Source organism: Haliotis cracherodii, unplaced genomic scaffold (genome assembly GCF_022045235.1).
Source record: "Haliotis cracherodii isolate W230 unplaced genomic scaffold, xgHalCrac1.p SCAF_13, whole genome shotgun sequence".
NCBI classification, from domain to species: domain Eukaryota; kingdom Metazoa; phylum Mollusca; class Gastropoda; order Lepetellida; family Haliotidae; genus Haliotis; species Haliotis cracherodii.
In genome coordinates, this window is record NW_027266268.1 from 37,192,872 (window position 1) to 37,206,363 (window position 13,492).

General features: G+C 46.1%; 1 protein-coding gene across 1 annotated transcript in view; it reads right to left on the reverse strand.

Moving 5' to 3' along the window:
• Positions 1-205: 205 nt before the first annotated feature.
• The window catches only part of LOC139459294 (cytokine receptor-like), a 48,683-nt gene continuing 35,396 nt past the window's right edge, over positions 206-13,492 (reverse strand). The window contains exons 9-17 of the mRNA XM_071240746.1: positions 13,088-13,334; positions 11,132-11,283; positions 7,898-8,075; positions 6,508-6,666; positions 3,787-3,933; positions 3,388-3,460; positions 2,062-2,137; positions 1,500-1,580; positions 206-697 (exon numbers count right to left, since the gene is read on the reverse strand). Of these exons, the coding sequence (XP_071096847.1) occupies positions 206-697; positions 1,500-1,580; positions 2,062-2,137; positions 3,388-3,460; positions 3,787-3,933; positions 6,508-6,666; positions 7,898-8,075; positions 11,132-11,283; positions 13,088-13,334 (1,605 nt within the window). The remainder of the gene's footprint in view (positions 698-1,499; positions 1,581-2,061; positions 2,138-3,387; positions 3,461-3,786; positions 3,934-6,507; positions 6,667-7,897; positions 8,076-11,131; positions 11,284-13,087; positions 13,335-13,492) is intronic.

Genomic DNA, 13,492 nt, shown 5'->3' on the forward strand with positions numbered 1-13,492 from the left:
GTCACCATCAGCCAATAGCAAGACTGAATATAACAGAACAACTGCTAAAGACATAGCTGAGGCTTTCATTGTACCACATCCCGATTATATCTCAACCGTCATGTGTGCATAGTTGACTGGTAAATATAGGTCTCCATGAACATAGTGCAACTTGCCACTCGCGCATGTGCAAAGCTGATAGTCTGACATCACATGATGCTCTCTGTCACCATATTTCACGGTGCCAGGAAGAAAGGAACGAGTGATGACCTGACACTCCATCTCCGTCTTCCGCGTAAGCCTTCTCCTCCCCAACACATATTTTATACTCTGGAAACTCCCCATCCGAAACTCCGGCATCCTCGACACTTCCACAACTCCCCTTAAACCACACATCTGGCAACGACAGATTTGCACACCGGTCTTCACTGTCAAAATCAGAGCCTCGTAGGGAGAAGTTGCTTGCTCTTAGCTCTTGTTTCTTGCTCATGGAATCGTTTTCTGATTTCTCATCAACGAGCGAGGTGTTGCGGACATAGGCACAAATCCCATCTACTGATGATGAACTTGAGAAGTCCACGCAAATGTTGATACTGTTGTCCCGCGAGACATCATCTCCTGCGATGACGTAGGTCAAGAGGTCTGTACCCACTGTCTCGTGTGTCGTTCCCAACTCAGTGTTGGACCCGATTGTCTTAGCTTCATCACAATGCCGCACCTGTGGAAAAAGGTAGTGATGTTATTATATCAGTCAGTACAATGCATACACTGGTCATACTGATACAAGGCGGAGGGGTAGCCTAGTGGTTAAAGCGTTCGCTCGTCACGCCGAAAACCCGGGTTCGATTCCCGACATGGGTACAATGTGTGAAGCCCATTTCTGGTGTCCCCCGCCGTGATATTGCTGGAATATTGCTAAAAGCGGCATAAAACCATACTCACTCACTCACTCACATACACTGGTCATCCTAATACAGGACGGACGGGTAGCGTTTGCTCGTCACACCGAAAATCTGGGTTCGATTTCTCACATGGGTGCAATGTTTCCTTTTCTGGTATCCCCCGCTATGACTTTGCTGGAATATTGCTAAAACAGCATCAAAACCACACTCACTCACCCATGGTAATATATATAGGGGGTGAGGTGAGGTGAAATGGGGTTTATCTTCGCGTCCAAGATTATTGCACTTATATAGCGACGTGCATGTACCTGTGTGTGTTTGTGTGGCTGTACTAGTCCCGACTGATGCCGATTTTAAGTGCTAGCTCACTGAGATACTATGCCGTAGTTTAACATGAATACCCCACTCAGACACATTATACTGACTCCAAGCCGACCAGTCCTTGTTTTAGCCCCTTAATGCCGAGCGCCAGACAGGGTAACAACAAGTACCATCTTCTAACGTCTTTTTGTATGACGCGGTCGGGGATCGAACCCCGGACCTTCCGCTCTCCGGGCGGACGCTCTACCACTAGACCACGGAGGCGGTCTGATATATATAGGAAACACAAAGTATTACCTTTATTGTGTTAGCTGTGGCGGTCTTCGGCAAAGGGTTCATCGGAGGTAGAAAGCGACCCTGTTCTGGGTTCAGGTGGCCCTGGACATACAATACACATCTTGTAAGTGAGATTGAGTGAACCGCATCGTGTTATAAAATGATGATATAAACATAAAGAAAGTACTCTAGCAGTAATAACATCCATGCTCAACACCAATTTTTGATCGATGTATTTCTTTCTGTGTGTCACAGTCGCAAAAGGCGCCGCAATTCGGTGTGCAGGGTTGCGTCCCTCGGGCACGCTAGAAATCAAGATCGTGGGTTCGAGTCCCGGTTTGTCCCGATTATGTTTCTAGTTTTCTCAGCACTGTACTCGTGCTCGTTGGTTTCACCAAAGCGGTAAACGTCTGAGACTGCATCACTTCGGGCTTCCCTCCCACATTCAGCTGACACTTATATAACTGGAATGCTGTTGGCGTCGAACCCAGCTCATTCAACGACTAAACCAAGCCCTTATCCCAAGTATCCCAGTACTAAGGAAGTTTTGTATGAATTACATGTTCTGCCAATAAATACATACCGTGTTGTTTATAAATGTTGGTAGTTGGATTTGAATCTTGGCGAACCATTTCTTCCTTCTGCAGTAGTATATGGAACTGAAAGCATACATTAAACATATCGTATATCGTTCCCATCCACAACAGCAGCATAAGGGACGAAACAGTACTTAGTATTGTGTACTTCCAGTATGAAGTATTGGACATCACAATAACTTCATGTACCTGATGAACTCCGGACGGGCATAGGTTTAAGGTTGTTGGAGACCAGGACCCACTTGCACAAAGCGATCTTAGCGCTAAGATGATCGTAACTCCCATACATTAACATAGGCTTACGATAGTCTTAGCGCTTAGATCGCTTTGTGCAAGTGGGCCCTGGAAAGCTGAGTGACTTGAGTGAGTAGGGTTTAACGCAACTTTTAACAGTATTCAAAATATATGGCGGCCGAAGATATATAGGTCTTAGACTTTACCCACCTTGGTAAAACGCATAAAGACAGGTTTGCCAGGCTGCTGACCAACCAAGAAACATCATTAGGAAGAACAGGGATTCGAACACACACTCATATGGTTTTTTTAACACTTATTTGGCACAGAGCTAATTGCGGCGCCTTCGATGACTGGACCAAACGTGGATGGTATTGATTGTAATGGCCATTGGGCTAGTAAATACAGAATTGACTGAAGCAGTTGGTAAACCACTTTTAGCGTATGACAGTGAGTTAGTGAGTGAGTTTTGTTTAACGCCGCATTGCACAGTATTCCAGTTAAATCACGGCGTGTCAGCTTAATGTGGGAGGAAAGCCCGAAGTGATGCAGGTCTCAGACGTTTACCACTTCGGTGAAACCCACGAGCACGGGTATGGTGCTGACAAACTTAGAACCTAATTGGGGCGAACCGGGATTCGAACCCACAATCATTGGTTTCTGGCGTGCCCAAGGGACGCAACACTGCACAGCGAATCGCGGCGCCTCAGACGACTGGGCCGACCGTGCCCCTAGTTTGTCAAGAAAAACCCTGGAATGTGTGTCGGACGACCAGGCTTTGTGGCTTGCCTTGCGTGTCATGGCACCCGATAGCGTGGAACAGTGAGTTTCAATCCAGACCCAATTCTTCAGGTCTTAGACGTTTACCACTTCGGTGAAACCCACGAGTACGAGTATGGTGCTGACAAACCTAGAAACATACTCGGGGCGAACTGGGATTCAAAGTCACGATCATAGGTTTCTGGAGTGTCAAATGCACGCAACTCTGCACAGCGAATAGCGACGCCTTAGACGAATGGGCAACCCGTGCCCCGTCAATGAAGGACATTCTCCGATAGGTAAACAAGGTTGAGACTTACGTTATTAAGATGGCGGCTGCCACTGTGGAAGAACTGACTGAGACTCCAACAATTACTTCAGACGGAACGAGAGCTGCACAACAAATCAGCATCAGTTATTCATGGACATTAGTATGCTTTGTCACCGTGCGTTTCAGCATCGAGACTCTTGCGTATGTTTTGTATTACACCTGACATGCTCGCACGCACGCACGCAAGCACGCACGCGTGTGTGCGTGTGTGTTTGTACAAGTCCGGATTAATGCCTGTTTGCTGAATGCTATACCTTCTACCCCACTGAGAAGGGCGGCAATATGCTAACTATTATTATCATTATTATTATTATTATCATTATTATTATTATTATTATTATTATTATTATTATTATTATTATTATTATTGTCCTTGTTGTCAAAATACCTATCGAGCCCGGGATGGTGACATTCCTTGTAACCCAGGGTCCTTTGACGCCTCCCCCTACAGCTCTGACGCACACAGTGTACATGGTGGATCCTCCCACCTTCAGGGCAACGGAGTCGCTGTAGCGCTTTGCCGTCACGTTCACAGCTGCAATGGCAAATATCGGCCAATACCAGTATCTCATACGTCAACCGATCACGTACACAGGTGGCGTTGCTTGTCAAATTTTCTCCAACAGGATTCGAGACGAAAGATGCATGCTTATTGTCAAGATCGACCAATTTCAATTTGATTTTGATAAATTAGTTTATGTCCCTTCTATCTGACTCCTAAGGTATCTAAGCAACAAAAGTTCGTTTATTCAACTCATGACGTAAAGATGACGTCGATGAACACTTGGAAAAAGTTATGTGCTTTTGTTATTTACTCGAAAACTCGTATTCGCGATATTATTATGAATAAATATGTATTTTTCGGATTAATATACAATTCACACATTAGCTATTTTAAAGCATTTAGTAAAATTAAGTTTTAAAGAGACATTTCCTCAAGGTAGCGCTCCTCACACACACACACACGCACGCACGCAAGCACGCACGCACGCACGCACGCACGCACGCACGCACACACACACACTAAAACTCTCTCATGTACATGTACGGCCACTCTCACACACAACACAATCTCAATCACACACTCACACACACAAATGTGCGTGGTCTACCCAAAATAAAATCACAAACACGGTATGTTTACCTTTAATAATTTACTTTAACAACCAAATCATCATGTTTTCATGGTACGAGGGCTGGCTGAAATGTTCTAAGCCTAAGTGGGATGTCTCGATCGGATTGAAACAAACTTTTGCCACCAACGAGTACAATCATTTAATGAATCATAGACATAAGAACTGCAACTGTAGTGTTATTATTGTCTTTGTACCAGACCATCTTGTGAACCTTGAAATCACCAGAAATGGCTGTAGGGCAGTCATCCAGTACCTGCAACTGAAAGGGCTAACTCCAACACAGATACATGCTGACATGGTCTCCACTTTAGGGCATGATGCCCCTTCCATTTCCACTGTAAAGAAGTGGGCTGCGGAATTCAAGCATGGCAGAGAGAGCCTTGACGATGACCCGCGTCCAGGAAGGCCTTCAACAGCAACCATTCCGGAAAACATTACCCTGGTGCATGACATGGTGATGGCTGATCGACGATTGACCACTCGACATATTGCCAGGGTTGTGGGCATCTCTCGTGAGAGGGTTGAGCACATTATCACGAACGAGTTGGGAATGACAAAAGTTTCTGCAAGAAGGGTGCCAAAGCTCTTGACAGCGGATCAGAAACGTGTCAGATTCCTGACGTCCCGTGACAATTTATGCCGTTTTGAAGCAGATCCCGATGATTTTTTGGCCCGATTTGTAACCATGGATGAGACCTGGATTCATCACTTTCAACCAGAAACCAAAATTCAGTCTAAACAATGGAAGCATCCGGAATCACTAGCCCCCCAAAAAGCCATGTCAGTTCCTTCTGCTGGAAAGGTGATGGCTTCAGTCTTTTGCGATCCAAGGGTATTCTGCTGATTGACTATCTTGAAAAAGGCCAGACTATCAATGGGAGATATTATGCTGACCTACTGAGACAGTTGCGTGAAGCTATTAAAGAAAAGCGACGGGGAATGCTCACTAAAGGAGTCCTGTTCCACCAAGACAATGCTCCTGTTCACAAATCGGTGGTTGCCATGTCAGCGATCCATGATTGTGGCTTCGAACTCATTGACCATCCCCCTTATTCTCCGGATTTGGCCCCGTCAGAGTTCCACCTGTTTCCCAAAATGAAAAAGGAACTAGCCGGTCGCCATTTTCCTAGTTATGATGGCGTCATTTCCGCTGTGAATGACATTTTTAGGGTGGCTGAAGAAAATTTCATCTTGACCGGCATCCAGGCCTTGCAGCATCGCTGGCAAAAATGTGTAAACCTGGAAGGGGACTATGTGGAGAAATAAATGAAAACCATCGACTTGGTACGGGTCTTTCACAGTTAGGCTTAGAACTTGTCAGCCAGCCCTCGTAGGTAACATTTATGGGAGAGGAATTTCTGTTTAATATTTTAAAAAGTGAGTGGCCGACCCAGAACACACACACCCTCCCGGATCTCCCATCGGTTTCACTGCCGTGCACACAGACACGCTTACACTCTCGCTCACACTGGCTCACATTCTCACACACAGACACTCTCACACGCACACTCACATACACACTCACTCACTCTCTCACACACACTCACTCACACGCACATTCACACACACATTCTCTCTCACACACTCTCATACGCACACTCACATACACACTCACTCACTCTCTCACACACACTCACGCACACGCACATTCACACACACATTCTCTCTTACACACTCTCATACGCACACTCACATGCACACAATCACACAAACACACTCATATACACACTCACTCACACGCACATTCACACACACACATTCTCTCTCACACACACTCTCACACGCACACTCACATACACACAATCATATACACACTCACAAACACTCACATACACACTCACTCACACGCACACTCACACACACACACACTCACTCTCACACACACTCACATACACACACATATATACACACTCACGGACGCACACGCATATACACACACTCACACACAGATATACATTGCCCGAGATACTCACGACGAGTGTTCTCACAACGTCCCGGCTCACTATTCCCAGATGTAACTGCAATATTAATAAACTCTGGCCTGCCATAGTTCACCACACACGGCACGCCCCACGTCACCAACACCGATGTCCGCGTCACTGTGCTCACGACGACGTTATTGACGAACGGAGCTGTGAACAATACAGGGGAAATAGAACACGGGTATGTGATTGATGTATCGTTTCAGAGAAAGAGGAGAGAGAACTCCCAGTGTTTAATAGCGATGTCTTTCACAGCTGATTTATGTAGTTACCCTGAAATTATTTTGTCAATTGTTTTTCATTTCTGCTGCTCATTTGACTCAAATCAAGGACAAATGTAACTTATCAGGGGCCAATCTGTGTGTTGCAAATACTGTATAAAACATGTATCACGAAGATACAATCGTTTAATTTACGTCATAAAATGACATCACGTTAAATAATTAAAAATGTTCAAGGCGACACAAGATCAAGACTACCTTAAGACAATACATATTACGCCACTAGATTTTTCCACTTCAGAACATCTTATGTCTTCATCACATCGGACTCACTCACTTATATTCCGTCGTCTTATCACAGTATATTTGTAATTCAATGAGGTGAGATGAGGTGAAATTACAAGATGATTGCACTTATACAGCGACCTGCATGTGTGTGTGTGTGTGTGTGTGTGTGTGTGTGTGTGTGTGTGTGTGTCCGGGCTAATGCAAGCGTTATAGTGAATACCACCGAGATACCATGCCACAGTTTAACTAGTCCGGACTTAAGCATGTATTTTAGTGCCAGCCCAGCGAGATACCATGCCGCAGTTTGACGAGTACGGACTTAAGCATGTATTTTAGTGCCAGCCCAGCGAGATACCATGCCGCAGTTTGACTAGTACGGACTTAAGCATGTATTTTAGTGCCAGCCCAGCGAGATACCATGCCGCAGTTTGACGAGTACGGACTTAAGCATGTATTTTAGTGCCAGCCCAGCGAGATACCATGCCGCAGTTTGACTAGTACGGACTTAAGCATGTATTTTAGTGCCAGCCCACCGAGATACCATGCAGCAGTTTGACTTGGATACCCAACTCAGGCACAATATCCTGACTCCGGGCCGACCAGTCCTTGTTTTAGCCCCTTAATGTCGAACGTCAGGCAGGGTAGCAACAAGTTCCTTCTTTTGACGTCTTTTGGCATGACGCGGTCAGGGGATCGAACATCCGACCTTCCTCCATCCGGGCAGGCGCTCTATCCGCTAGACCACTTTATCAATTACATTATTACCTACATTAACCAAACTGAAATAACACGAACATCCATGTAGGCGGTCTCTTCCAATGAGACGTCAGTCAAACAAAACACACTATATACATATGATGACATAAAAGTACCTTTGAATTTTTGGAACTTGCAACGATTCCATACAATTCCACTATTTATTCCGTCCGTTTCCATGGAAACCCCAAAATGCCAGAGGCATGTACTGCAGGCGGTGAAGGATTTTTCCCCGACCGCCACCTCAACGCCGTCTCCTGCAGCATCCTCATCAACCCTTGCTTGGATACTTTTCTGCAACACGTACATCATGAAATAGATTGATACCAGATCTTCACGGACATAAATCATTATTACGTGTGACGGATTTGTTGATTTTCGCTTCTTCTAAACGTAATCCAGTGAGTCTGATTTCTTCTGGAAAGGGTCATGATTTACATCCGGGTATGTTATCCTGTGGTAAATACTTGTGGTTTCCAGGGACCCCAGCTTCTTTGACAGGCATTTAGAAGTTGGAGAACTAAGTAAGGGTAAGATAAGACATATGGATTGACCCCAGGTTGTCAAGAAAACCACTGGAATGTGTGTCGGGTGACCAGGCTTTGTGACGTGCCTTGCGTGTCATGGCACCCGATAGCGTGGAACAGTGAGTTTCAATCCAGACCCAATTCTGTACAGGCTGCCCTGAAAGACCTGGAATAATGCCAACTGAGGAGTAAAAAAAATGTTCAGGTCCTTTACTCAGGTCCAGGGTCAGGTGACGGTGCCATAGCTCAGTCTATAGTTCTGATGTGGCGAAATCGGCCTATGTTGTTCTAGGTTATCGGCCACAATGCCTTTACGATAGCGCAATGACCAAATAAGGATATGTCTACATACAACCCAAGGTGAAGGTCTCACACGTATGTCACGTGATGTGTAAACTTACGTCGTCGTATGTCATTGTTGGCGTACGTGGTAAACGTCTATTCACTTGAACAAAACAATCTTAATGTACTGAAAAACTTTGAAAACGTATATTCGTAATTTTGAATAAGAAGTATTTGCTGCTAAAATTGATTGCTGACCTTCGAGTTAGAGTTGATGGTGCGTTGCTTATTGTGTATCAGTAAACTTTATCGAACAAATGAAAATCTGTGTTAAATTACACGGCTTCAGCGCGATCGTCTTAGTTTAAACTGCTATACTTCAGTACCCTGGACTGTAGCATTCCACATCTCTGTAGAAACGTATGACAGTACATCTTCTGCGGATTGAGCCCCCAACCCTCTCCACCTCCCACCTCCCTCTATTTGGACTCCGTCTACCCACGCTCGTTCTCTCTTTTCTCAAAATGTTCTGTAGCCCCCTTCCTCACCCCTCCCATCATCTACCCTCACCCACAACCATAGCACCCCTATGCAACCACCCCTCCCCAACCACCACCCCATCCACGCCCCTACCCCACGATTTGGGCTTCGTGCCTGTTCTCTCTTATCACATTAACTCGGCCCCGTCCTGTATTCATCCCCCAAATACACCCACCCTCATCAACCTCATCCCCCTTACCGAATTCCAGACCCCACCCCATCCCGGATCCAACGATCATACATACCGCTCCACCCCCTCTCCATCCTCTAGCCAGCTCCGGGGGCACGGGTGGCCCAGTCGTCTAAGGCGCCGCGATTCGCTGTGCAGAGTTGCGTCCCTTGGGCACGCCAGAAACCTATGATTGTGGGTTCGAATCCCGGTTCGCCCCGATTATGTTTCTAGGTTTGTCAGCACCATACCCGTGCTCGTGGGTTTCACCGAAGTGGTAAACGTCTGAGACCTGCATCACTTCGGGCTTTCCTCCCACATTAAGCTGACACGCCGCGATATAACTGGAATACTGTTAAAAGCGGCGTTAAACCAAACTCACTCACTCACTCACTCTAGCCAGCTCCAACTCTACCACGACGCAACAATCTTACAATCTTGTGTCCTCGCTGTTTCTTTCCTTATTCAGTCACACCCCCACCCCCCACCCACCCCAACCCCCCAACCCAACCACCCTCCCTCTTGCCCTCCTCCTTTACCCCCACCCAAGCCCCGCTTCCTCTGTTAGTTTTGGTCTACTGAAACCAGCTGTTGCCTTCATTGTAAATATTCCGGTTACCGAGATATAGGATCACGTCAACAAATGTTTTTGTGCTCTATCGTCGCAGCGGGTTGAGTCAATTTACAGTACGATGTACTCTGTCATGAAGCGTTGGATCAAATTTGAGATGAGCTTATCTTTGTCAAGCAAAATAAACAAAAAATGATGCAATGTATAAATCTCAACTTACACATCTACTCCATCCTCTGTCTCGCTCTCCTACCCCCTACCCGCTTCGTCTTCCCCAACCGTCTACATGTACAAACATGTGAACCCATCCAACTGTCACCCCTATCTTCACACACACACACACACACACACACACACACACACACACACATACACACACACACACACACACACACACACACACACACACACACAAACACACACATACACACACACACACACAAACACACACACACACACACACACATACACACACACACACACACACAAACACACACACACACACACACACACACACAAACACACACACACACACACACACACACACACAAACACACACACACACACAAAAACACACACACACACACACATACACACACACACACACACACAAACACACACACACACACACACACACACACACACAAACACACACACACACACACACACACACACACACGAGCTTCTACCTTATCGTCTACTCTGGCATTTACTTGAACCCCAACCAGCATTACTCAGTCTATCTTACTCATCTAACCCCATCGTCTACCCCTATCGTTTTCTCAAACCCAATCCTCTAACCCACTAACCATTCAACATATGTATTCGTATCTTTCACCATCCCATGCCATGTTGAGATTCAGAGTCAGAATATGAAACTTAGTCTACCTGACACATTCAGCTAGGTCACACATTGCAACTGCCTGACCCTCATAGTGACCGGATCTTTCGACTCGCAATAGTACTGGGCCTGGCCAAGCCAGACAACCTCCCCGCTCTCCCGTTTCCCTTCCCTGCCCTCACCTCCACTCCCCTCCCCTCACATCCTCGCCTCCAGTCCCCCCCCCCCCCAACCCCCACCTACACCCCCACCCCACCCAACTAACCCATCCCCCGACCTGTGGTCCGCTTTGAACAAACATACTTTGTGAAAGGTTATGCTCAATCTCGCAATGATTGGGAATGAGGGTGGTTTATCCATCTTATCGACCTTTGTGATTTTTCAATACTTCCGGCCAATATATATAAGACAGTTACTGACCTCACAAGATACATAGCCTGGACTGGTAATTTCGCCGTAGCACCAGTGTAGTCGTACTGTAGATGTCGCCCCGTCGACGACCGCATCCCAGTAGATGTTGCAGATACCAGTACTGTCGAGGACGGATTCTACCCATCGTGCTGTGTTCTGTACTGAAATGTGTCACACAACGGTCAGGTGCTACGTTCACGAAGGTGCGTTGTGTATAATCACCCTATTGTGTCTACAAGACGACTACATCGTACACGACATCCACACAGCGTTTGTACTAGACAAGATCGTGCACAACATCAACACAATGTTTGTGCAAGACGACTACATCGTGCACGACATCCGCACAACGTGTGTACAAGACAACATCCTGCACAAAATCAACACAATGTTTGTACAAGACGACTACATCGTGCACGTTAACACAACGTTTGTACAAGACAGCATCGTGCACAACATCAACACAATGTTTGTACAAGACAACTACATCATGCACGACATCCACACAGCTTTTGCACAAGACAACATCGTGCACAACATCAACACAATGTTTTACAAGACGACTACATCGTGCACGACATCCACACGGCTTTTGCACAAGACAACATCTTGCACAACATCAACACAATGTTTTACAAGACGACTAAATCGTGCACGACATCCACACAGCGTTTGTACAAGACAACATCGTGCACAACATCAACACAATGTTTGTACAAGACAACTACATCATGCACGACATCCACACAGCTTTTGCACAAGACAACATCGTGCACAACATCAACACAATGTTTTACAAGACGACTACATCGTGCACGACATCCACACGGCTTTTGCACAAGACAACATCTTGCACAACATCAACACAATGTTTTACAAGACGACTAAATCGTGCACGACATCCACACAGCGTTTGTACAAGACAACATCGTGCACAACATCAACACAATGTTTGTACAAGACAACTACATCATGCACGACATCCACACAGCTTTTGCACAAGACAACATCGTGCACAACATCAACACAATGTTTTACAAGACGACTAAATCGTGCACGACATCCACACGGCTTTTGCACAAGACAACATCGTGCACAACATCAACACAATGTTTTACAAGACGACTACATCGTGCACGACATCCACACGGCTTTTGCACAAGACTACATCGTGCACGACATCCACACGGCTTTTGCACAAGACAACATCGTGCACAACATCAACACAACGTTTGTACAAGACAACATCGTGCACAGCTTCAACACAATGTTTGTGCAAGACGACTACATCGTCCACGACATCCACACAACGTTTGTACAAGACAACATCGTGCACGACATCAATACAATGTTTGTACAAGACGACTACATCATACAGGACATCCACACAGCGTTTGCATAATACGACTACATCGTGCACGACATGCACACAACATTGTACAAGAAGAGTACATCGTGCACGACATCCACACAGCGTTTGAACAAGACGACTACACCATGCACGACATCCACACAGCGTTTGAACAAGACGACTATATCGTGCACGACATCCACACAGCGTCTGTACACCATACCAACACCGTACACGGCATCAACACATCGTTAGTACAAGACATCGTACACGGGGTCGAAATTGCTCTGATAATACTTGAACTATCATCATCGGCGACAGGGAGCAGGGTTGTATAGAGTTGCGTCCCTTAAGCGTACCAGAATCCTGTGTTCGTGGCTTCGAATCCCGGTTCGCCCTAATCATCTGTGTATGTTTACCAGCACCATATCAATGCTCGTGGACCTTCATCACTTCGGGCTCTCCTCTCACTTCCAGCTGACACGCCATGATACAAGTGCAATGCAGCTCATTAGGGAATTAAAACAAACAATCCACTCATTCCGCATTGGATACACCATAAAGTACAAAAGCATGTTCAGTCCATTCAGTATACGAACATAAAACTGACTCACTCTTAGATACAGCAGGTATATAGATCTGGGCTGTGTCTACGACGTCGGAGTAGCCCACATCCGTCCAGGCCTGCACCGACATCAGATACTTCACAGACATGCTGAGGTGGGCATCGACGAGTGTCGACACACTTGTGTTGGGGACTCTCTCTTCAGCCACTAGTGTCCTGTTCGTCCCGGGTTGAATCTGACGGACCTGCACGCTAAAACCTCTGATGATCCCGTGCTGCCGGTCACGAGGGATGGCCTGTGTGCACAACATGACATGAGAATGGGGGGACCTGGGTGTGTAATAAAAATATATAAAATAAATAAAATATGTTATGGTCTCTGGTACGTGGTACTGACTCCAGCAGAAACCAATCGGTATATGGTTTCTGATACATGGTACTGACTCCAGCAGAA